The 26,479-nt window shown below is 41.5% G+C and overlaps 1 protein-coding gene across 5 annotated transcripts in view; it reads left to right on the top strand.

Moving 5' to 3' along the window:
- ERCC5 (ERCC excision repair 5, endonuclease) overlaps positions 1 to 26,262 on the top strand; it is a 30,817-nt gene extending 4,555 nt beyond the window's left edge. For 4 of the 5 annotated variants that reach the window (XM_048495669.1, XM_048495668.1, XM_048495666.1 and 1 more), the window contains 13 exons: positions 861 to 976; positions 1,072 to 1,164; positions 1,265 to 1,325; positions 4,261 to 4,404; positions 5,727 to 5,934; positions 13,732 to 14,808; positions 16,170 to 16,399; positions 16,958 to 17,077; positions 18,518 to 18,731; positions 19,487 to 19,631; positions 21,799 to 21,999; positions 23,729 to 23,813; positions 25,473 to 26,262. In XM_048495669.1, the coding sequence (XP_048351626.1) occupies positions 861 to 976; positions 1,072 to 1,164; positions 1,265 to 1,325; positions 4,261 to 4,404; positions 5,727 to 5,934; positions 13,732 to 14,808; positions 16,170 to 16,399; positions 16,958 to 17,077; positions 18,518 to 18,731; positions 19,487 to 19,631; positions 21,799 to 21,999; positions 23,729 to 23,813; positions 25,473 to 26,006 (3,228 nt within the window). In that variant the 3' untranslated portion in view covers positions 26,007 to 26,262. Of the gene's footprint in view, positions 1 to 860; positions 977 to 1,071; positions 1,165 to 1,264; positions 1,326 to 4,260; positions 4,405 to 5,726; positions 5,935 to 13,731; positions 14,809 to 16,169; positions 16,400 to 16,957; positions 17,078 to 18,517; positions 18,732 to 19,486; positions 19,632 to 21,798; positions 22,000 to 23,728; positions 23,814 to 25,472 lie in introns of those variants that run through there. The other variant, XR_007244416.1, reaches the window with a different exon arrangement.
- Positions 26,263 to 26,479: the final 217 nt, after the last annotated feature.

Here is a 26,479-nt window from a genome sequence, read left to right as displayed (position 1 = left end):
AGGGGCAAACCTAATGTGTCAAGCAGTGAGTCACTGTGGCTCGCCTTGAAATACTGTCTCAAGAGAACATGGGTAAATTAGTCATCAGTTACCCCTTACCACAATGGTTCCAAGCCTTTTTTCACCCACATACCTCTTGGCAACCCATTCTCCTAAAATAGTACTCCAATATTAGCAAACCATTACATAATTTTTTATGTGTACTCCCAAACACTCTGGCACATACCCCTGGGGTATCTGTACCCAGGTTGGGAACCATGCCCTACCAAAAGAAAAGATTTCATTATGAATATTGTTCTTTCTGTTCTTTCATCATAAATACAGTTCTTTCTGCCCTTGTGTTGTACTGATTAACTTATGAATGGGGTAAGTTTCATTTCATTTCCCCCTTGGGTTATTGGAATGTACCAAATTGCGGAGCAGTGTTGCATATTGAATTGCTGATTTTAATTGTAGATCTCTTGTTGTGAACTGCTCTGAGCAAGTCCAGCAGGTACCGGCAGCCTATAAATTGAATAAAATAAATTTATTAGCTGATGAAATGAGAATGAATATTGGAGAAGTTCACAGTGAATGCACGGAACTACACTATGTGTGCACTCCTAAGTCGAATTGTAGCCTTCTAAGCCTTTTGAAGTAAACTGAAGATTGCACTTTACTGTAGCTCCCCACGTTCATTATGTTGTGAACACAGTGTCCATTGACGTCAATAGATTTAGGTAGACGTCACTCTGTAAGTCAGAGACTTGGCCTATGAAGCTCGATATTGACTGCTCTGACTGGCAATAACTTTCCAGTATTTCATGTCACCTACTGAGTGGCCCCACCTCACTGCCCTTTCTTCCCCAACACTGTTGCAGGCTAAGCGCAGACAACGGAAAGAAGGAGCAGCCTCTGACTCCAAGAAAACTACGGAGAAGCTGTTGAAAACTTTCCTAAAAAGACAAGTTATTAAAACAGCTTTAGCAGGCAAGAGGCAAGAACATACCCCTTCTCTTCCTTACGGTGCGTGTGTGCGCGCGAATCCTGAATAGCTACAGTTGGTAATACAGTGTATTTCTGTTTTATCAGCAATGATCAGTTCCCCAGTATTTCAGACGTAAGAAGAGAAGAGGTGGATGATATCTATGCGTTACCTTCTTTACAAGAAGAAGAAAAAAATAGGTGAGTGAAGCCAGATGAATAGGTGTGCAGTCAATTCTTTGCTGTTTATGGGAAAGATGTTGATCCATTTCACCTGACTACTTTCGTTTTGAATCCTTAGCTCTGAAGAGGAAGAGGAGAAAAACTGGCAGGAGAGGATGACCCAGAAACAGATACTGCAAGTAACTCTTTTAGCACAATTTTGATACTCCTATTCTTTTGGTTCAGTGCTAAAACAAATTAGAGATGTGCCTTGGAAGTGGGAGCTTGTATGGTAGAAACTTACAGTCCTCACTGTGAATTAGCATCAAGTTTTTACTGGTAACTCACTAGGCAGGGACGTAGGTATAGATCAGGGGTCAGGAACCTTTAACACTCAAAGAGCCATTTGGACCCTTTTTCCATGGGAAAAGAAAACACTTGGAGCCGCAAATAATTTTTGACATTTAAAATAAAGATAACACTATATATATAGGGTTTTTTTACCTTTTACTCCGCTCATTCTGAGAAGTGCATGGATGCGCCCACCCTGCAGGCAGCAGGGCGGGCAAGGATGTAGCCGGCGGCTCGGCCCTGCTGGCCGCCGGGAAAGTGCCCGCCCCGCTCTAATGGGGCGGGCGAGAGGGGAAGCCCGTGGCGCGGCCCAGCCGACAGTGGGCAGTTGGTGCGCCCGCCCTGCTGCCTGCAGGGTGGGCAAGGATAGGGCCAGCGGCTCAGCTTGTGGAGCCACAGTGCAGGGGCAGAAGAGCCGCATGCGGCTCTCGAGCCGCAGGTTCCCTACCCCTGGTATAGATTGTTTATGGGGGGGTTCGGGGGTGGGGCCACACCCCCACCCACTCTTGGGGGCATGGCCATGCCTCCACAAACCCTGCCCCTGGCCTCAGTGCTTATATAAGCTGGTCTCCGAGGTTGGGGACGGCAGACCTCCCTGCCCCGCCCTCCCCCGCCCCCCCCGGCTGGGCTTCCAGCCGGCAGCTGGCAGTCCCTTCTGCTCTCCCCTCCAGGTAGAGCTAGGGAAAATGGAGCCCTCCAGGTGTAGCTAGGGAAAATGGAGCCCAGTGCAAAATCTGAGTTTTGGACCCTCTTCCCCCATGGGCGGCCACTGTGATGCTGGAATCCACCCCCAAAAGCATCACTTTCAATGGTGTTTAAACTAGGGAGCCCAGATTCTCCTTTTAAATCCACCTTAAAGGGAGAATCTGGGGTCCCCAGTTAAAACAATATTGAAAGTGATGCTGTTTTGGGGACCTCAGATTCTCCCTTTACATCCATGTCAAAGGGGGGGGGGATTTAAAAGGAGAATCTGGGGACATTTGGGGCGTGCCTGCTGTCAGGGGTACAATTGTTAAGATAGCATCACCAAAATTTCACGGTATCTTTAGGAGACTCTCCTGATGATACCACCCAGGTTTGGTGAAGTTTGGTTCAGGGTGTCGAAAGTTATGGACTCTCAAATGTATAGCCACCATCTCCTACAGCTCCCATTAGAAACAATGGGGGATGGGGGCACCCCCTTTGAAAGTCCATAGCTTTGGACCCCCTAGACCAAACTTCACAAAACCTGGGTGGTATCCATAAGGGACTCCCCTGATGGTACCACCCAGGTTTGGTGAAGTTTGGTTCAGGGGGTCCAAAGTTATGGGCCTACAAAGGTGTAGCCCCCATCTTCTATTAGCTCCCATTGGAAACAATGGGGGATGGGGGCACCCCCTTTGGGAGTCCATAACTTTCGACCCCCTGAACCAAACCTCACCAAACCTGGGTAGAATCATCAGGAGAAGCCTCCCAACAAATCGCTGAAATTATGGTGCTGGTAGCCTAACAACTCCGCCCCCTGCAGGCCAAAAACAAAAAACCCACTAAAAATACAAAAAAACCCCCAAACTGGAGGGCGGAGATTTGGACATGTAATGGGGGGGGGGTTTGAACCCGAGAACCCCCCCTTACCTACATCCTTGTCACTAGGTAAACTCTTCTCTCTCAACGTTAACTCATCCCCCTTCCTCATCTGTGGGATATTGTTTTGCTACTTTCAAATAGGATTGAGTGGGTTCGTAGGCAAATAGTACCTTCCATCATACTGTAACGGGACCAAGATCCCAGAGAGGTGTTATGTATCTAGAAGAAGACTTGGTTTTTAATGGGTGGGACTGCCTGGGCCAGGGAGCAGGTTCAAAGTATCCCTGAGTGGGGTGTTGTGTGGTTTTCGGGATAAGGTCAGAAAGTTCTAGTAGTATTTTGTCCTGATAGCTTGTTTTGGATTTGTAGGTCTGGTATTTTTCAGTAGGATTCGATAGTAGTAAAGCAAGTGGACATTCCCCTGGACATTCCAGACAGGTATATATATATATTCCATGACTTGCTTTACTGCTATCAGATCCTCTTGAAGATGCTGCCAGCCACAGATGCAGGCTTAAACATCAGAGGAGAATGCTACTTTGTGAACATGCTGCATTATACACCCCGGAAACCACACAAGACCCCAGTGATTCCAGCTGTGAAAGCCTTCGACAATATCCCTGAGTGGTTTGATTATGACATTCTAGGGCAGGGGTAGGGAACTTTCAGCATTGTCAGTTTCAGGATAAATTAGAATTGCTCCATTCAGTCTACCAGCATGGCCAATTGGCCATGCTGACAGAGGCTGATGGGAATTGTAGTTCCTGAACATCTGGAGAGCCGCAGGTTCCCTACCCCTGTTCTAGGGGATAGATAATGTAGTGGGAATGCGGAATGCTGTTGTGATGGTTGATCCTGCAGGTGGTTGCAAGATGTTACTGTATGCAGAAAAATATGCTATTTACTCTTTAGGGATCCCTTGCAATCTTCATGCATGTTTTCATGTCCACACACATGCACAATCTGTTCTTTGTAACAATGTGCGATTTGCCAGTTGCACATAATGCCTGAAAGCTGTTGCTTTCTGTATTATATGTTATGAAGAGAGAATGGTTTGGTTTCATTTTGAAAGTCTCCATAATTGTTCTATGTAGTTCTATTGTGTGTGTGTGTGTGTGTGTGCTTATACTGTTGCTTTGTTCACGATTCTCATAGTTAAATGACGGACTTCACTAAGCTTATATGTTTTGCGTCCTGCCGGTGTTCCATCTCATGTAGGAAGAATTCTTTGAAAACCCTTCTTCTGTTGATGTTGAATCAGAAGATTTCCAGACCCTGCCCCCTGAAGTAAAGCATGAGATCCTTACTGACATGAAAAGTTTCACAAAAAGAAGACGAACACTTTATGAGGCAATGCCTGAGGTAACTCACTGTCCTTTCATTGCCTTTTCTAGTCAGCAGAACTTGGCCACTATTACAGCTCGTGGGAAATCTCTTATTCTGAAAAATATATGACAATATAATTCTCAGTATGCATGCGCTCAAGAGTTGTCTGATCAAAAATGGACCAGATATTGAACACCCCTTTAATCTCTTAAAGAGCAGCGTGGTGTGGTGGTTAGTGTAGCTGACAAGGATTTGGGAGATCCACGTTCAGATCTTCACTCTGCTATGGAAGTATGCCAACCTATATATTATAGTATTAAAATAGTGCATACATGTACTCATGCATAAATGTGATTAACAACTTACTATATATATACATATACTATACAGATATCTGACTCTGCATGGGTCTCAATGCCTACTTACCCCTGCTCCCCCCCATCTGTTTGAAAGTAAAAATACATTTTGGCATAAATGATCTTGTATCAAAGTACCATGTTCAATAATGCACAAAATAATGGTTTTGACAAATGTAGCACATAAAAATGAATGATAATTTTCATAGTTTGGGGCTATATTCTAATGTAGAAGCATACCATTTTCTCAACTACTGCACCTCAACTGACCAAACTGTCATCTTTATGTGAAACAGAGTATAGTGATGGGATGGAGGTCTACAAAATTATGCATGTTATTAAGTAGCTTGAGAGGAGCTTTTCTCCTTCTTCTGTAAAACCAAAAGACAGTCTCCCTATGGAACGAATTGTTTGTAGTTTCAAGACAGGTATTACTTCACTCAGTAGGTAGTTAACTTGTGGAATTCTCTGCCACAAGATGAGGTGGTGGCTTAGATGGATTTTAAAAGGCTTCGGACAGATATATCCATGATAGCTGAATAAGGCCCCCAGGCTGAGAGGCAGAATACTTGTTGAACACGAAGGGAAAAGTAAGGGCTGTTTTCTGGGAACTCTGCTTGTGAGTTTTCCTTTGGCATCTGCCTGCTATTGGAAATAGATGCTAAAGTATATATTACCAATGTTAATATTGTCTCCCTAGTACTGCATGGGACATGGCTCAGTTCTGTGATAGATGATGGGAAAATATTCCAAACTGTTATGCCCTTCAGAACTCAGCTGCTAATTTCCAGATGTTTTTTACATGTTATATGAATCTGTTCAAGTAATAAGTATCAACTTGTAATATCCCCCCAAAAAACAAGAACAACCCCCCACACGTTTTATTTTAAAATTAATGCTTCTCTTTTGTTTTTAAAACCATTTCCCCTTATTCTCTTAGCAAACGTATTTGCCTTGGAGGTACAACTCATTCAGATATTTGTTTGTTGTTTTAAATTCAAGGAGTCCAATGACTTCTCTCAGTATCAGCTCAAAGGACTGCTTAAAAAAAGCAGCCTGAATCGACAAATAGAACATGTGGAAAAGGAGATGAACCAGCAATACAGCGGCCAAATCCAGAGCCAATACGAGAACGAGGGGGGTTTCTTGAATGAAGTCGAAAGCAGGAGGGTTGTGTCTGAGGACACTTCTCACTACATCCTGATAAAAGGTAGTTTTGTACTAAGTTTCTTCTGGGCTGACTTCATGCTGTCATATTTTGGTGTACATATCTCTTTATTTGTAAAATTTCTGTTAGTAATAGCTGTATCTCTCCTTTCTGCCTCCCACATTTTATCAACACAACTGGGAGAGGTAAATTTGACTGAGAGAGAGAGAGTAACTGCCTGACACAAGAGCACATAATTTGCTTTGACAGCAATGGCATTGGGGGGTTGGTGCCGAGCGGTCGCTCTTCGTTGAGCTCCTCCACCTTTTAAAGATAAGTTTTAAATTTCTCCTACCCTTTGTAGTTTTATCTCTTAGTATTTAGCACTTTCTTTTAATTTAGAGCTTTCTATTGCAATTTTGTTGAGAGAGACTATATTAAAGAACCTTCTGAGTTGATATTTTAAAACCAGGCTAAAATCCACCATACTTCATAAATACAGTGCAATGTTGACTAATGAGTCTGTTTCCTTTGTTTTTTAAAACAAGTTGTGTACTTCCTTGAAGCCTGAGCTTCCCTCATCATCAGGTGTATTGAACTGCTGGTTTTATTTTTATCTTCTTTATTTTTTATTTCTCTTGGCCTCCAACCAGAGTGTTTGAGGGCTTTTTTGGCTGGCTCATTCCTCATTCCCCTGACCAGCTGGTGTGGAGACGCCACTCTCCCCACCTCAGCCAAAAGCCTTGGAGACTTCTAATAAAGTTTTTTTTAGTGTTTTTTTAATGCCCTCAGCTGCATAAGGTTCTGTTTTTATATTATATATTTTAATGAACTTCTGAAGTTTAATGAACTTTTGAAGTTTGCTCTTAAGCCTTTTAGCTACTTTAGTTATTTTTTACCGTAGCCTTTACGCCTTAAGCCGCCTGTTTTAGGCTTAGTGTAATTAATTGCTCCTAAAGGGCTAATATTTTACCTCATTGTCTGATTGTTTTAATGCTGCTATTCAAAATGAGGAACGGAGGAAACGGTAATCTTCATCCCCTACACTTCCATGCCAGAAGTCTAGTAAACAGACTCAAAAAATTGGACCAGTTTTTTCACTGACAATTCCTCCAGTGGGAGGCACTAATTGAGGGATTAACACTATCAAATAGATTTGCTCCATTGAAGCTAACCTGAGCTGGAGGATATGTTTTCCTAGCCCTGCAGAAGAAGTTTCTGCAACAAGCTCCATCTCCAACTGGTTTAGGAAAACAGGATGCTTTAATCTCCAAGTTTACAAAAGCCTCCAAATAAGAATAAAGAACTAACAAATACATGACAATTCTATACATTCGACAGGAACTTTTCTCAATGAAAGTTGGATTTTAATTTCAAAAACTCTTGACCTACTTTTTTTAACAAATTTACCACCCTGGGGCTAAGTTAGACTTGATCTCCCATCAAATTTTAAAGACACAAGCTTCAGGAAATGGATCTGACGCGTAGCTCCCTTTATTCAGACACTGCCCACTGGCCTTCAAGGCCTACACTCCACCCGCAGCGCTAAAGCTAAGTTAATATGAATTCGCTAATTTTGCAAAAGAGCGAAGTGGTGTTGTATATTGACATTCCAAGCGTAAACCAAAATAGGTGGTCAAATTATAGTGCAATTAGGTTCTCTCTTTGAGCCAGTTGTTAGAGTGTGCTCCTTATACAAGATTCAGTTGGACTTTATATGAATACTTGCCCCTGTGGATTACTATAAAAGAATTGCCCCAACTTTTTGTGCTAGCACATCTTAAAAATGCCTTCACTATTGTTGAAACATCGCCACTTTTTTTCCAGAAGGTATGATATTAAAATTATAAAGGCGCTCTCTTTAGGAATACTACTATCCACAGACTCATTGAGTGACACCCATGCTACACCTTACAAGAGAAAAGCAAAGTCAAAGGAGTGCAACAAAGCGACTGCTGTGGGAAACCCTAACAAAACTGGACACTCTTTCAGAAGCTTTTACCAAAGGAATCAAAGAACTAGCTGCTGAGCTGAAGCAACTTGAGATGTCCCTTGAATGAAACTTTCACTCTTTCCCACCAACATATCCTTGAGGAAGTGTGGAGGATGTTTTATACCTCAATCTCTGCGCTCCCAATTCTGTTCCAGAGGCCTTGGGGATGTATGCATATGCTCTGAAATTTCCTCTTGCCCAACCTTACTTGCCTATAATCCTGCAATTCAAAGGTACTGTTCTCCAGATAACTCTCCTAATGAAGCAAATTGTGTGCCAATAAGTAAAGGGGACTGCCAGTTGCCAGGCTAAAGGCAACCCTTTATTCAACCAGCTCCTACTACAAAGGCCTTGAGGCTGCACCTCGCCAAGATCACAAACCACCCTATTGCATAATGCCAGAGCCTGTGTCAAAAGCTAATTCACAGCAGCTCACGGTGAAACACACTGTTCCCCAACAAATACTGATCTTTACTTCCAACACCTATCCAGGCAAGCAATTCTCTAGCACTTGAGAATGTATATCATCAAACCTCCCCTTACATTGGGAGGTAGACCTCAGGTCCACAATAAATGTACTGGATAAAGATACTCTCCTAAAAAACTCCAAAGAAATCTTGGTTCGAGGAACTGAAAGAGCTGAGGATGACCCCACTTCAATCAACAGAAGCTCCACCCAAAACATCAGCATCCCTCTGTCAAAGGAGGTTACTACGCTCTCAGAAGACATAGATCAGGTTATAGATAATAACAGATCATCTGGGATTTCCATTCAAGTACCGCATTGAAATACATGCATTTAAGAGCTTCTGGATAATACAATCCCAGCCAAGCCCCCCACCAAAGAGATTATATAATTGACTATTCTTCCACGGGCTTCAGATACACATGGCCTCCACATGCCAGACCCGACATTAGGGTTACAAGGTAATGGTTGTGTGGTCCAAAATGACCACTCTAACCATTACAAACCATAGACCAATCTTGTGTGGACGCCAACCCTGTCAAAAAATCTCTTTAGCCAATCTGGGACCAACACAGCATGGGGAAGTATCTCCAAATCCGAAGTCAGAGAAGAGATGTGATTTCTATCTCGTGGAATATAGCCGGATGGATCAAGAAATGCGATAATCGCAGATTTCTCACTCTATCTACAAAAAATTTACGCTTATAGCCTTACAAGAAAACTTGGTCCAATCTAGAGCTTGTCTTTAAATGTATACCAACAATACTTCCTTCATAAGCAAGAGTATCCAAGCTGGTCTATTCTGGAGGACTTTCACTATTTGTGTAGCCAATAAAGCATCAAAGCAACCTCTCGACTCATGTCCCCCTCTCTTGCACAGGCTGTTTTGGTAGAGGGAAGCTCTTCACATGATTATAGTGAACGGTATATACCTGCTGGATTGATTACCTAGACTCTTTAATCATCATTATGGAGTAGGATATCATCATTTGTAGAAAAATTTTAGAAAAATAAAACAAACCATCTCACGGAGGGTGGGATCCTGGTGAAGCTTATTTTAACGCTTCAGAGTGGGTACTGGACCTTTCACCACTTTGGCTCCATTTGAATCAGGAGGATCGATCTCTTGTGATAGCTTCTTAACCCCTGCTCTTCGGCCCTCAAAGGACTCTCTCGTGAATGCGTAGGAATTGAAGTTAATCAAATTTGCTATCAAATTTAACAAATTATGGTTAAACGGCCTCAAGTGCTATAGGAATGCAGATAGCTTCATTCGGTAAACTCTCGCCGGTGCTAGCGCAGATCGACAAGCATCTTTAATATCCCCCCTATCTACACCAGTGTGTCAGCATCTTGAATGCTGGGGACCCTTATTGCTAAGCGATCATCTTCCACTCACAATGTAACTTTCTTTTCATTTGAGGTAAAGACTAATACAGAGGATCCCCACCAACTTTAGGCATCAGAAAATAATATGGGTCACCCTCAGGTGGCAGCTGCTACAGAAATAATTCTACTTAGCTCTCTTTTTTACATTTCCTTAATAAAATTAAAAAAAGAGAATATATTACAGGCTGACACACCACAGAACGCGTGGAATACATCACTTTGAACAACTAGTTTCCAAATTTAGCAGGGGAACTTCAAGCCGCCTCCTCACCAAATCTAAGGCTGTAAACTGTCATAGAGAATGGTTTGATCGCTACTGTATTGGAATTTCCAACAACTTAATAATGTCATCACTACATAGAAGTACAGCATATTGCAGGTGAGGAAAAAGCTACTCAGCAATATAACCCAAATCTGAAAAAGGATTTTCAAATTATGGGTACAATGCAAACTAAAAAAATCAATTCAACAGCAGCGGGAACAACTATATCAAGCCACTCTACCGCAAATAACATTAAGCAATTCTGGGCAGATCATAAATAGAAGGCCCAAACGCATGCATCCAGCGTCTCCATATTTCCTACTAGGACCGATGGTTCAGTTATTTTTCTAATCTGTTCAATGCTAGCCTAACTGAATAACCCTGATTCCAACTTCACCACCAGAGGAGCTACCAGATTTCATTCCTGAGGTTAATCCCCTCAAGAAGTGAGTAAACTAATCAGTGGTTTGAAAAGCCGTAAGCCCCCAGGTCCTGATGCAACAATACCAGAAATACTTAAATCCTTCCTGAAAGTGGTGGGCTACAACTCTGGCTTCCTTATGGTTACCCATGTAATAACAACATCGGCCTATCCCCAAAACATGGCTGATGCGTCTAGTTGTCCCAATTCCAAGCGGGGTGATTGCATTTACTAATCCTTCAAACTATCACTGGTATATGGCTATTATCTGTAATTTGCAAACTATATAAAACCCACTCCTTAGGAGTGGAAGATTGGGTCAATGCAAGCAGAAGTAATAGGACCCCGAGTAAATTTGGATTCAACAAAAATAAATCAGCCACTCTGGACTGTGTAAATAGTTTTAGTACAATTAGCTAGCAAAAGGGTTATAACTTGTAAAGCAAACGTAAAACCCGCTGCAGCCTTCCTGGATTTCGAAGGCATTTGAATTTGCATCGAAGTATTTTCCTACTGTAGAGAAAATTTGACGCGCGTAATAGTTATGGACCCTAGAATTTTACTTGCTTCTTATAAAATAGCTGCTACACTTGCACTTAGCTGCAGAATAAGAGCCAAAGAATAAATAGGACTGCTTTAAAAGATTACTGGGCACAACCAGAGGGGCCACAAGTCAAGGCTGTTATTGGGGTCATTCCCAATCTTCGGTTCTAATATATTCCTGAGGATCGAAAGCCAAACTTCCAGAAGGCGTTTCAAGCATGTTCCCAAATCCATACACCAAACACGTCTGCCATGTACTGTATGCTGAATGGCATCTTTCACTGTTCTTTCTGCCACTCTAAAGTTGGTCCTAAATTAGCTTCTTTTAAATTTGCTGTATTGGAAGCATTGTAAGAGGAACTAACTGGTACTCAAATATTAAATCTGTGAAATATTGGCCTTCTCAGCGAAGAATCTCTAGTCATGCTATGGAACTAATTGTTAACAGTTGTGAATCAGTGGTGGAAACAAGTAAACCAGTTCAGATATTTGGGCATAACTCTACTTAAGTAAACCTTAATTGGGTAGTACATAGGAATTTAGCACTTTAATGCAGCTAAAGAAAATTTCTCAGCAATTCAAATGCTTTTTTTCACCGTAAATACCTAGTATATACGCATCCTGCGATTAAAAGTTTGCAATGCTAAATAAAGCTGCTCTAGTGGAGCAATCATTTGGACTCCTCCGAGCGGTAAACAAAATTATAAATAGCTAAGCCTAAACTCAAGTCAGCAAAATGGCTGCAATTAACAAATTGTGCCTGGTATGTAATTCCTAGTGTTGAATAGAACTCCGGGCAGGCCATCATCATATGCCACTCTATTATCTGGTTGAGAACTGTCAGATACCGGCTAATGCATCCACTATTTGCAGGATCACTCCAGCTTGTTACACCTCATGCTTTCCTACTATGCAAATTCTAGGTACGTATTTGTCTCAGTTGAGGGAAAAATCAACACTCTTGGCTTTTCATTAGAGTCAAGTTAGTCCCTCTTTTCCCTATCATCAGAAGCATATATTGCTTGAAAACTAAGCTTATTAGAACAAGAGTATCGGATATGATAACAGCTGCGAGGAAAACGCAGCCTCCCTGACCCCTGCTTTTATTATTCCAGAATTGAACAAGGACACATGGCCAATTATTTACAGTGGATCACCAACCCCTAAATTAAGAAGAGCTTTTAACATCAGGCCTGATTCAATTCTAATGCCTTCTATGCTGCTCTATGGGCAGCATATCAACAATTGGATGTAAACAGAGGAGGCTATGTCCATGCAATATGGGTCATGGGTGGAGACACTTGGATTAAGCACCCTCTCTTCATTGTGTAAGGTTTGCAAAAATCAGAATGTCACAATCTGCACTTATCCCATTTCTGTATAACAATCTAACTGATGCTCTTAAGATACCTATGCTTTTGAACAACATGGATCCCACAGTGTGTGAGAATGTAGCAAAATTTCTGCTAACAATAATAGATGTAAGTCTAGATGAATACCAACCAATGTCTATGTATTATGACCACATACATAGCCAGCAGTATTTTTCTAGCTTCTGTCAGCATCCCTACGCTTAATGCTATGAGTTAACTTAGCTGAAGCTGAATGTCCTATAGTTACAGAAGGACCATGGCTATATTTTAGTATTTAGTATTTTAGTACCAGTGTCTATAATTGTGAGCAATAATGGGCAAATTTTGTATGCTGATTTTGTATGTTTATTTTATGCCAATAAAGGCTTGTGACTATGACATAATTTGCTTTGTGGTTGTGGAGAATTTGAACCACAGTCTCCCCAGTCCTAAGAACTGGAGTCTATGGCTCTAGAGCCAAATAAATACAGAACCAATTATTTTTTTTTATCTTTAAGATACATTGAAGGAAGCTGTGACCCGGGTAGGCCAGGCTAGTCTGATCTCATCAAATCTTGGAAGCCAAGTAGGATCAGCCCTGGTTAGTATTTGGATGGGAAATCACCAGGGAAGTCCAGGATTGCTACAGCGAGGCAGGCAATGGCAGACCACCCCTGAATGCTTCTTGCCTTGAAAACCCTTGTGGGGTGGTCATAATAAGTCATAAGACTTGACAGCACTTTACACACACATACGTTGAAGGAGTAGGTGGAATGCTAGAATAACCAGGATGTGGACGAAATGGCAGGCAAAGATTTTGATGGCCCTAAGGACCTTCTTAGAGAAACTTTACAGAAGTGGTAATGATAGAGGTAAACAGTTGTCAGTCATTTAAGTGTGAACCGTACTATAGATACATGCCGGTGCACTAAAACCACTGTGCATGATGCTCCTGTGTGTATTTGTTAGAGTGTGAAAACTTTCTACGTGCTCCACTTTTTAATAAGATTTACAACGGCCAGTGTTTGTGCTGCAGAAACTTGTTTATCATAACCCACCATGCCCAAATTATGGGTGGAAGTTGGTTGTATAGTTTCAGTTATGCAAATGGGCTTTCTCATTCTGGCTTTACTGATTTCTTGCTCTGAATTTTGATGTAGGTTGGTTCGTTCATGGTTAAAGGGTGCAGAGGCTGACTCTAATTCACACTGGCTTTTGAAACGGAAGGAGTATATAAATGAAAACATTTAAGAAAGCTTTGTCCAGTTGCTGTGTGATATTCAATGAAACACATACTATTGACATTTAAGCCGAGTAAACTGCAGTGCAAAATTCTCAGGGCACGTCGGAGATTTTAAAACTTATTTTGCAGTATTTTTGTTTACTGATGTATTGACGTGAGAGCAAAGTGTGGCTTTCATTTCTCTCTTCCAGGTATCCAGTCCAAAGGAGGTACCACCAGAGATCCAGCAACCGTTTCTGCTGCCCATCCTTCCACAAGGCCTCAAGATTCTCAGCAAAGTACTAAGAACAACAAGGCTTCAGTCAACCTAACACCACCTCCGCATGAATTCTCAAAGGCTGAATTGACTGACAGTATCTCCCCTGCTCCTCCTTCCCCCAGAACCATGCTAGCAATCCAGGCTGCCATGCTGGGAAGCAGTTCAGAAGAGGAGCTGGAAGATGAAGAGAGGCATCAGCTTGAGTTGGATAAAATGAGAACTGGCCCTGATGCGGACGCAGGTAACGTGTCACCAAGGACACTGCGGGCTATTGAGGAAGCTTTGTATGAGGAAGCGGAGAAAGAGGAGGTCAAAGCAGCTCAATTCAGGAATACCGCTGGAAGTGAAGCAGGTCGAGTTCTTGTGAACAAACTTCTTCCCAGTAGTTCAGATGAGGAGGACCAGAAACCTGAAGACCCAAGTGGAAAAGAACTTCCAGTTCTACTTGCTAGAGAAACAGAAAATGAAATCTTCAACCCAAAGAGTGAACTGGACAAAGTGAACAAGCCCAGTAGTTCAGATGAGGAGGACCAGAAACCTGAAGACCCAAGTGGAAAAGAACTTCCAGTTCTTCCTGCTAGGGAAGCAGAAAATGAAATCCTTAACCCAATGAGTGAACTGGATAAAGAGAAGTACATGTCGGAAACAGATGTGAGTGTCCATGAAGAGATATACATCCCTTCTGCGGACAAAGCACGCTCTTCTGATTTAGGTAAAAAAGAAAGAGAGAAGGAAAAACAGACTTCTGAAGTGGACTCAAGTTCTCTGCAAGACAGTGATGTGGTGCTGCAGCCACTTAGGTCTTTGACAGAGTCTGTTGCCCATAATCTTTCAGACTTCACAGAGTTGGCTCAAAATGGAGAAGTTGAACATTATGGTGCATCAGTTCACCAGTCCAACAAGGGTGCTTCTGACAAACCGAGAGTGCTTCCATTGACTCCAGAAACAGCCAGTCTTACTGAGGGAAGAATGGAAAATCAATCACAGTCTGAAGAGAGCGGTTCTGAGGGTATGTAAGCTTTACATGTATGATGTCAGACTATACAGGGGCAGTGAAAATGATACATATAATGATGGGAAAAAATGGAAAATCAGACGGGCTGAAAAGAGCAATTCTGATGGTATGTAGGTTTTACATGTCAGAATATCGGGGTAGTGGAGAAAATTCTGTATATGATGATGGAGAAACTTAGGAGCAATTTGGAGGAACTGTTTAGCCACAGAAGCTGGGAATTATGGATTTTAGAGACTCTGATTAAAGATGTTTAACAAGGCATACTCCTCTGTGTGATTTCAGATGCTATAGATTATTTTTGAGTTTGGTGTTACAGATTTATCTCAGTTTTGAATGTGAAATGTTTTGATTTTAATTGAAATGATCCATCATAGCAGTATCCATGGCCTATTAAAACACTGTGTAATAATAGATGTTGTGTGATAGCAAAATCTCCAACAAGAAAATGTCGCTTTGGTGTCTTTTAAAAGAGAAAGCTTTCACTTTAGGTTTTGTGAGTGTGAGAGAGAGCTAAAGTGCCAGCAAAGTCCTGGTATTTTCAGTAGCTCTCTTTATCAGCATGGCTTCTTCCAGGGATAGCCTGGGAACCATAATGTCCTATCAGGCTCCCTACCAGCATGGCCAATTGGCCATGCTGACAGAGGCTGATGGGAATTGCAGTTCCTGAACATCTGGAGAGCCGCAGGTTCCCTACCCCTGTCTTATACTCTGCGTGTGATTTTCCTGAAATACAGGAAAATTTGCTTTTCTCTTTTCTGATTCTGCTATAATATCATGGTTGCTTTTAAATTCTGCTTCCACCAATCTCTGTTCCTGGTGTGTGTGTGTTTTGCTTTACCTTTTTTCTACCGGCTACTTGGACATTGTAGATCTCAAGAGTATCACAGAATATTAGTGAAGAACATGAGAATAGTTGGAGATTTTCAGGCAGTTAACTTCTTCCAAATAAAGACAAGTTGTGTAAGCTATTTCTGAAAAGGCTATTAATTGTGAAGGGCTTCGTTTGTTGAACGTGTGGTTTCCATGATTGTGGAAAAGTGGGGAAACCATATCCCAACTTTATTTTCTGATGCTAACCCCATAATTCCTTGCAAACACTTCTCACATTCAGTTCATGTCTTAAAAGCAGTAACTATAGACTGGCTTCCCACAGAAGTGGCTTCCTTTTGTGATGAGTAAATTCACTCTGGTAGCAGGTAGAGAGAATTCTACCCTGGTAATGATTTACTTTTAAAAAACCAAGGAGAAGTAGGGATGGTTAAATTGAATTAAAGGGGAGCAATAGCTGGAGTGTTTTGACAAACTAAAATGGTTCAACAGAGTGTAACCTGTTATAATTTTTTTTAATTGGGCAGATAGTTTCATTGAAGTGGATGCTGAGCCAAGTAGTGAGTCTCAGGATGAAACTGACCAAGAAAAAGAAACAGGAGATGCCACGTCAATGGCTGAAAAGGGAAACCACGAGGGTACCTCAGAGAGACTTCTGGAAGATTCTGATGAAGATGCGAAGCTGACTGTACAGCAGAATGTGGAAATTATAAGTGAGGAGGAGGAAGCCGTTAACGAATGGCAGGATATTAGTATGGTAATTATTTTGCTGTCTTCCGTGTTGAGCAGACATTAAGGGTAGGGATCCAGAATGCCAGCAAATCTCAATGATTCAGGTTGCCATCATTCCCTCAATGAGCAAAATAATTACTGTTGGGCTACAAAACTAAGAACGGAATGAAAGCAAAGAAAAAAGGATTCAAGGTCTATAGGCTTAGAGTATATGATCTAATATCTTTGTGATGGATTGAGGAATGTCTGTCTTCTGATGAACTGGGCACCCCACCTGCCCAGGTTTTCAAGATTCTTATGATCATGAAGACTAGAAAGTTGTTCATTTTTTAAACTAAAAACTGAATAAAAATTCCAACTACCATTGATGCATCCCTCAGCCAGTTTCCAGGGAGTTGCATAAGACATAATTTTTTGACAGTGCAGACCTAAGCAAAATCTTGTCCTTCTAAGCCAAATGAAGTCAGTGGTCTTAGAACATTATCTGTGTCAGATGGCTCTGGTAATTACTACTGTAGACTGAAGTATTTTTATCATTTTGGTGGTGAGGGTTTAATAAAATAATCCTGCTTTATATTTATAGGAAGAATTGGAAGTGTTAGAGACAAACCTTTCGGTCGAGCAAAACACACTCCGGGCTCAGAAACAGCAGCAGGAGCGTATTGCGGCCACTGTGACTGGACAGATGTTCTTAGAAAGCCAGGCATGAGTTTATTATATATATGTGTGTGTGTGTGTGTATGTGTGTTTCTGTGTGCTTGTACAGGAATTCTATAGATATTCCTTTTTTCAAATGGGTAGACTGACTTGGGCAAGGTCGTTCATGGGATTTGAGTTCCTGCTCCTTTCTTTTTTCTAACAGATTCACATTATGTCCTTTCTCTTTCCTTGCCTTAGTTAAACAGTGATGGTACTTGATTCCTTCCACTGTATAATTTCAGAAGTGCCTATATTGTCTGTACAGTATTTTTTTTGAAATAAGGAAATATATTAAAGAGGGAAATTACATCACTCATCCCAATGTTGTGTTGGTTCAGAAGATGCATGTCCAGCGAATGAAGAAAGGGAAGCAATCAAATAAATGTATTGTTCACCAAGCTGAGAAAAAATGAATGTCCTTATATTGTTGAGGAACCTCAGTTTTTTATTCATATGTTGTCCCTGTATGATTTGGAAGACCTCAGAAAAAATATTACCAAGCTGGAATGGAAAGTTGCTTTAAAAGCAGCAGATTATCCGGTAGTTTTCTTTTGTACAAGCTTGAAATGTCCCTGAAATCTTGTTCCTGTGGGAGACTGGTTTCTCCCCACCCCCTGCTTGAATAGGATTTGGGTGGCATTTGGGGCTGCCACAGGGGAGGGATCATGTCACATGGGCAGAAGTGCCTGCAGAAATTTTAGTTTGGATCCAAGCCACTGTCATTTTGCCTAACCCAAACTGGATTTTTCTGAGCTTCATGGTAAAAAGAGTCAAATAATGAGTGATGTAGTAGTTAGGAGCAACAGACTCGTATCTGGTGAACCAGGCTTGTTTCCCCACTCCTACACATAAAGCCTGCTGGGTGACATTGGGCCAGTCACAGTTCTTCAGAACTCTCTCAGCCCCACCTACCTGACAAGGTGTCTGTTGTGAGGAAGGGGAAAGAAGGCGATTGTAAGCCACTTTGAGACCCTTAAAGGTTGAGAAAAGTAGGGTATAAAAACTCTTCTTTTAACTGTGATGGTTATCATCAGTTGCATTGTTATTTGAATATGTGTGTCTGTTAAGATTGACAGCCTTTGGGGTGTCAAGCTTCATTCAGTCTACCTTGACTGGCAGTGGCTCTCCAGAGCCTCAGGTGGTGGCATTTGACATCACTTGCTGCCTGATATTTTTAACTGAAGATGCTGGGGATTTAACCTGGAATCTTCGGCATGCAAAAAAGGTTGCTCTGCCAGTGAGCCACAACCCTTTGTTTGCATCGAACAAGCAACAGCAGTGTACGTAGTGATACATCTAACATGCAGTGGTTTTCAGTGGAATTAATTCTCATGCTGAACTGCAGCTGATCCAAGGGATCCTAATCAATAAGTGGATGTGCATCTGCTGTCCTGGCAAGGCCCTATCAGAGATAACTGCTGACTTGTTCTGCTTTTCCGTATAGGAACTTCTGCGCCTTTTTGGCATTCCATACATTGAGGCCCCAATGGAGGCAGAAGCTCAATGTGCTATTCTGGACCTCACTGACCAGACCTCTGGGACCATCACAGATGACAGTGATATTTGGTTGTTTGGAGCCCGGCATGTTTATAAAAACTTCTTCAGCCATACAAAATATGTGGAATATTTTCAGTATGTGGACTTCCAGAATCAACTAGGTGAGGACAAAAATCTTGGTTATGTGGAATTTTTGAACCTCTGTGCCTTTTTGAAGATACCACCTTGGATCTATTGAAATATTTGCATGTGTGGAAGGAGGAGAGTGAGTTCTGCGTAGCCCCCTCCCCCACTGCAGATCTCTGATTTCCTCCTCATGCTGTTCTGGGGTCCCTGATCCCTTTATTTGGGGAAGCATTTTGGGCTACCGGAAGAGAGGAAGTTCTGTTCCAGGGCATCTCTGCTTGTCAAATTCTCAATTTTTCAGTAGTAATGGGTATCCTAATCCTTTCCCTCAGAGTCTGGCTGTGTGAGTTTGTTGTTTGTTGTTGACAACTTTGTAGCGTAGGCAATGTAATTTAGCTGCCTAGAGATATATCCTGGCTGGATTATCTATATGGCTGCTGCAGCTGGCCCTAGATTAACATTTCAGTCTTTCTGAGAGCGTATACAAGGACTGATATTTTTGCCCTCTGAGACGAGGAGTTAACTGTGCCAGTTCAGAACTGTGTGGATATTTGGAGTATGGTATGATTTTTAGATAGAATACCTGTCAGACTTCTAGCTAGCACACCGTGTATACATGCACCTTTGGCCTTACTAGTCCCTAATGTTACAATACCAACAATAATTTTGATTGGTATCTAGCATCCAGAGATGGAGTAGAATAAAAGTTAGTCTTGTTGGAACAGAATTTTTAAGACTGTGCTGTCAAACCTACTTTTGTCATTCTTCCTACCCTCACCCCCTCCCCCAGGTTTAGATCGAAGCAAGTTAATTAATTTGGCGTATCTGCTTGGCAGTGACTACACAGAAGGCATTCCTAATGTTGGCTTTGTAACGGCGATGGAGATTTTGAATGAATTTCCTGGGCGAGGAATGGAGCCTCTTTTCCAGCTTACGTAGGCTGCTTTTCTTATTTGATTGTCTTTTGTTCTCAGTCTTCTCTGGTTCAGAGTTCTGCCATCAGCCACAGAATTAGAGCTGGCAGGATCTGATTCTTACCAGCTTTGGGGTGCTGTTGTGGTTCTTTTTGCGAGCCTTGCACCATGCAGCTGTAATCTAAAGAAAAGACATATGAGAAAAAACCCATGTATAGGTAAGCGCCTTAGTTGGTTTCCAAAAAGAGGTGAGGGGTGGGTGCTAGCTGCACCTCCTGGAGGAAGGTATATCACAGTATGGGGGCAACTACTAAAAAGGCCTTGCTACTCATGGACATGACATGAGAGACTTGTGGACTGTGTTTCATTTGTCTGCAATGTCAGTTGAGTCTTGTAATCAACCATGTACATAGAGGTTGAGAGTTTGTCTACTGTGGATTTTTTGTAGCTTGATCTTATTAGCCATAAGAAGCTCAAGGTAGACATCCAGCTTCGGACGAAATGACTTCTTTGTGAGATGGTGTTTAGCATATCACCAACCCCCGTTATAGTTGGAGGGAATAATTAACTCAGAGAGAAATATATCACAAACATATTACATTTATATTATTAAGTTGGTAGCAATTACAAAAAGTCGGAGTCATGTTTGGGATCATTTCTGTTTAGCTGTGTGGTACAGTTTATTTGGAAATAAAAATAATTCAATATAAATTTAGCCATTTACTAGATCTGAAGAATAAGTGAATGTGTCTAGGCATAAGGTACAATCTATAATAGAAATACAACAAGAAAGCCCCCCCCCCACCTGTTAATAGCAAGATATCAGCTGCTGTATAATAATGTTTAATGGAGAAATTGACAGTTCTGGTCTCACATCAAGGAAGTAGAGAAACTATTTGAAAGTCACATTCCTGAGCACCAGTGGCGTAGCGGTTAAGAGCAGGTGTACTCTAATCTGGAGGAACTGGGGTTGATTCCCCGCTTCCACCTGAGCTGTGGAGGCTTATCTGGGGAATTCAGATTAGCCTGTGCACTCCAACACACACCAGCTGGGTGACCTTGGCTTAGTCACAGTTCTTCTGAGCTCTCTCAGCCCCACCTACCTCACAGGGTGTTTTGGGTGTGTGTGTGTGGAAGGGAAAGGAGATTGTCAGCCCCTTTGATTCTCCTTGCTGGAGAGAAAGGGGGTTATAAATCCAACTCTTCTCCTTAAATTCCTTAGGGAGATTGCAGAGCAATAGGTGTAACATATTTAATTCACATTGAGGCTATCATGGATATGAGCTTTGCATTTACAGAATATTGTATATAGAGAAGGACCTTGTTGAGAGATCATCAAGTACAGAGGGGTTCAGGTGAGGGTGGATGTTGCCTGAGGTACTTTGCACCCAAAATGCAAAGGCATCAAATACCCAAAGTGCTTAAGACATTGAAGGCCAAGAACAGTTCCTTTACCTGGGTCCAGAAATTTATTGCTAGCAAATGAAGTCCCTGTAATATGTTGCCACTTCTTTGTACCAGTCAAAGCAAAGACATGCCTCTGAAGATGCCAGCCATAGATGCAGACAAAACATATGGGACAAAAACTACCAGACTAAGGTCACATAGCCCAGAAAACCCACAACAGCCAATGAAATTCTTCAACAATACATTGAAATAAAGACAGTTCCAAATTTTGAACTCCCTGAAGCTTCCACTGTGTTCAAGCGCAGTTCCATATAGAAGGTGTTACTGTAGGCCAATATCAAATTTATGAATGCCTCTGACTGAGTCTTTACATCAGGGTAGGAACTTTGTTTTGCCCTGACTTCCAGAACCTCCCAGCAGCTGTCTATAAAATGTGGGCAAAGATGAGGGTTGTGATTGGTCAAACACACAAGAAGCAGGCTGAGCCCCATCAGAAATTCTATCACCTCAGGGGCTCCCCTCATACTCAGCTTCTTCCACATTGCTGGCGATAGCAATGCTGCCAATGCCCCAGAGAACCAGCCCTGTTTATGGTTGGGGGTGGGGTTGCTCCCTTTCCCTGTTGTACATTCCATAATTTGTGTGGTTGGACAATCGACCAATATTAGTAGCTTCTTTTTCTGTACCACAATTTATATAACCAAGCAGATAACTTATTGTGAACTTGTGTAAAGAGAGAACAAACAGCCACTGTGTGTCTGTTCTTCAATTTTTCTTCCAGGGAGTGGTGGGCTGAAGCTCAGAAGAGTAAGAAGATATGTCCCAATCCACACGATACTAAAGTGAAGAAAAAATTACGGCAGTTGCAGCTTACACCTGGCTTCCCAAATCCTGCAGTATCAGAAGCTTATCTACACCCCGTTGTAGATGAGTCAAAGGGATCCTTTGTTTGGGGAAGGCCGGACTTGGAACAAATCCGAGAATATCCTTTTCCCCCTTTCTGTGTGTGTTTGTTCTCTTGATCAATCAGAGCTTATAAAGGAAAGCTGCTTCAGTAAAACTGTTTCCATGAGCAGACTTTTCAGCAGACGTAAATTTTGTTCCTTTCCTCCTATAAGAGAATGCAGTTCACAGGGTCAGTGAAATAATTACCAAGGGGACAGAAAATTGTCTCTACAAGCAAGATCCAAAAGCTGTTAATCTGCTTAGTGCTTTGTGTAATTTCTGCTCTGTGTACAAGTCAAATTAGCATGGGCGGCCTATTCAGTGGTGTTTGCCTTGAAATGATGCAGTGATTGCTGGTATGCAGCCATTAATGCAGCAGCTGTCAAAATGAGAGAAGAATTGCAAAGCTCTTTGCATTTGAGAAATGCTGCCGCATTGCAAAATGATAGCTGAATTAAATGATCTCAACTAAAGATCATGGTCACACCAAGCCTTTAATGATTGTTATGGTTTTAAAAATACCTCTCATACTGCTAGTAGTAAACTACTGTGACTATAGACTTGTGTAATATAGGTTACAAGTGCTTTTTCCCTCTTATTTGTTTAGTTAGTTGCTAGTTCGTCCCAAGGCGCAGACAGGTAAGCTGCAGTAATGCAGTCAAAACTCTGCTCATGACCTAAGTTTGATCCCGACAGAAGTTGGTTTCAGGTAGCTGGCTCAAGGTTGACTCAACCTTCCATCCTTCTGAAACTGGTAAAATGTAGATGACAGGGGAAGGCACACCACCCCTTAAGCAGTCTGCCTAGTAAACATTGTGATGCGACATCACCCCATGCGTCAGTATTGACCCAGTGCTTACAGAGGGGTCTACCTTTACCTTTACCTTTACTTTGTACTTTTCTTTTCTTTTTTATTTAATCTTTATTGAAAGTTTCCCATATATATATAAAATAACATATCACTTTCATATTCACTCTTACATCAGAGTTATGCAACATACAATAAAAAAGGAACTACAAATTATGTTAATATAACTCAATATTACTCCTTTGTTTCTAGTTCTCTTTCCCTCCCACCTTTCCCTCCCCAGTTATCCTCCCCACTCCCTTGACTTTCCCTCTTATCTATATGATAATTCGTCTTTTGAACGACTAATTTCTCCGTTTCCAATAATATAATCTTACCCTTACTACCTATTTTAATTTATTGTTTACATTTTATACTTTGTATGTATCAGAAACAGTGGTAATTTGCTTAGCTCGCTAAGCCTTCTACTTTAATATTTTACTGGAATATATGATATTGTACTTTTTATTTTCTAATGGAGACTAAAGGCAGATTATAGCATTTTTAAAAAATGCAATAAAACCAGTATGGTACATACAGTAAACAACGCGGTAAGAACTGGATTAGAAATTTGGGAAACAGTGCAGTAAGAACAGTGGGAAACAGAAATTTGGGAAACAGTGCAGTGCATAGAACAAACTGGATTCCAGAAGTCAGGAGAAGAAATGCAAGGAAGGCAGGAGAATATGTACAATGAACAAAACAGTAAAAACTGCTGAGCTTTCCCCAGCTGTTAAAACTATACTCGTGTTTCCTTTATTAAAATGCCTTCCTGATTTATTCTGTTTGACACATGCTTATGTATGTGTATTTAGAGATAGATAGATAGATATTTATTATTACGGCCTTTTGGCCAGCCAAAGTGTATTTAGAGAATTTTCATTCATACTTCTGTTGCCGACTCTTTAACTCTTAGCACATATTGCCAGAGTCATTTTGGCTGGACCAAGTTGAAAACGGATGAAGTCCTACTACCTGTCCTGAAACAGTTGAACGCTCAGCAGGTAATGCTAGAATGCAGAATCATGTATCTGTGTGTGGTTGTGGCAAATTATCCAATCAAAGGTGGGGTTTTTTGTTTGCTTTATTTTTTTGCAGCATGGTTGCTTGGATCTATTGAAGCTTTTTGGTAGGCTGAAGAATTTTCACCTGCCAAGTGCAACTTCCTTGCCTCTTCCTTCCCACTGGAGTAGGAGTAGTATTTGAAGTTGTGGTCAAAGAGAGGTGGCAAAGTCATGCTTTGCCAGTGGCAATCCTTCCATCTCTGGATCCACATTTCTGTGAGCACTGTGCTTATAATAAACACAGAAAAATGAATTTATGTATTTATTTTTCAATGTTATATTCCCCCTTTCAAACAGGTTTGTAGTTTATGAATGCAGTGTCAGAATCGATAGCCATGTTTTTAAACCCCTTCAGTATTATTGATAATTAATGTAGATCCATCTTTTACATGTTTGTATATTATTCTTTTTCCTGCTTTTTGTGCTCTATGAAAAACAATAAATTATGCTTAAAAAAACCCATAGAGGCCAAATTGACTTTAGAAGCTGTAGCTGTCAGAAGTTTGAATTGGAAGATGTTTCAGGCAGAGAATAATAAAGGCACATTAAAAGGCAGAAACCTGGAAGCAGATAGGAAGGAGCATACCTTTGGTTTATGTTCAACCCCCAAAGTTCCAAAGCACAGCTCAATTTAGATAAAACACCATCAGAAAAAACAATGTAGACATTGTATGAAAACTTTTGTTCTCATTTGGGTAGAAATTTTTGCCAAGAGGAGCTCAACCCCTTTCATGTGCACTGTCCCAAAATAAAGCTATGTCCTTTCTTCCCCCTCCCTCCCCAGGAATCCCCCCCTGCTTGGTGTGAGAGATGAGCTATATGGAATGGCATATGTGGTGCTCCAAAATCAATTGCTGTATATAGAGAGATTAATAAGCATTGCCAAAACATTCAACGTTACCTCTTCTAGTCTCCAGTCAGAAACTGTGTGACACCAGAGAAAAAAGGCAGTTTCCAGCATTCATTACTCCAGAGTTGGCTAAATCCATAGAAAACACTGAGTATGTGTTCCACATGCAGAAAATAAGACTCACTGGGAGCACTTTTCACTACACTGGCTGTTCTTCTGCACTGCTGTCTGTAGTATGTTCCAACATGTCACAAAATCCTTGCTTGTTGCTGTTTTTTAGCTGTTTGCTTATTCTTTTTATCAAGTGTTTCTCATATCTCTCCTTTTTCAAATCAGCCCTTTCAAAGACCACTTTCAACAAATGTATAAATACAGTTCAGGTGAAAAAAAATAAATGCAGTCCATCTAATACATTATTTAAAAGATAAAATAACTGTATTGACGACAAAGCAGGCCATATTGAAGAGCTAGTTCTGAAGTTAGTCGGAATAAAACAAGGGTTCACCTGCCTGCTCAAAACATCCTGGTTCATGTTCTTGTGGGAGATCTATACCTGTTTTGCCACCACCAAAACAGGTCATGCTCTGTACTCAAGTCAATCTTAACTGTCAGTGAGTGGTACCTTGAAGGAAGACTCTCCAGTAGACTGTAATTAACAGATGTGGAATGATAGGCCCAGGTCGTGGAGGATTTCCTCCTCTTTCCTGCTATAATTCCCCTCATGGTAGATGTTTCTGTTTCTGTTGTAGACTCAGCTCCGTATCGACTCCTTCTTCAGACTTGCGCAACAAGAGAAACAGGCCATCAAGAGTCAAAGGCTTCGCAGGGCTGTGACTTGCATGAGGAGAAAAGAGAAGGACGAAGAAGAAAGTGAAGTCTTGCAGGCTACAACAGCCCTTAAGAAAAGGCAGGGGAAGCAGCAAGGTATGACTGGAGCCCTGAACCACAGGGGCAAGAGAAAAAAACACCCACCCACCAATCAGGAGAACTTTTTAGGGGGAGGTTTCATAGGAGAAGTGCAGCTGTCTGAGCCATCCAGTGGTTCATCAGGTGAAGAATCAGAGAATGAAGCCTTGAATAGGTGTTCCACGGGGAAGAACGCCAAGATGCTCAAAACCAGCACTGTGAGTCAGGATGTCATTATGAGTCATGAAGTGCCACAAGATGAAGTGGGGAATAGTAGCTCCAGCGCAGAGGAGGAAGTGACTATGGTGACCGCCAAGCCTGTTTTTGAAGGCAAAAAGGCAAAGGGCCAGTCTTCAAGAGGACGAAGAAAGAAATAATGTTGGTGATAAATATGGGCACTTATTGAAAGCTCTTTTGTAAACAGCACTATGAAATCTTCACTAGGACTAATCAATCCCTCTCTCCCACTTCTTTTTCATTTGTATATATTGGCACTGTTTAGAAGTGATCTTTTTTATAGCAATCATGAACTGAACTGCTTTAAACTTTAAGAGACTAATGTTGGACTCTCTCCCTTGTGCACTGCTTGTCTAGAAAATTCCTATTAGAATAAAATTGAGTTCTGCCTTCCTTGAGAGGTTTCTGAAGGTGATCTGTGATATAGATGTTTCTCATGGTGGAAATGAAATTGTTTCATAATGTTGCCAATCTGTCACTCAGCTTCACGCTTCCTGAAATGTGATAAGTAGTGTACGTAGCATACAGGGTCTCTGCATTCTGCTAGAAGGAATATTTTGGGCCGCTGCAGATTCTTCATCCGTTGTGGTTTGCCTACACTGAAAATCATTTT

The sequence above is a fragment of the Sphaerodactylus townsendi genome, linkage group LG04 (genome assembly GCF_021028975.2).
Source record: "Sphaerodactylus townsendi isolate TG3544 linkage group LG04, MPM_Stown_v2.3, whole genome shotgun sequence".
Taxonomy (NCBI): domain Eukaryota; kingdom Metazoa; phylum Chordata; class Lepidosauria; order Squamata; family Sphaerodactylidae; genus Sphaerodactylus; species Sphaerodactylus townsendi.
The sequence above is the reverse complement of the archived record's forward strand: the minus strand, read 5'-3'. Positions and strand labels throughout refer to the sequence as shown.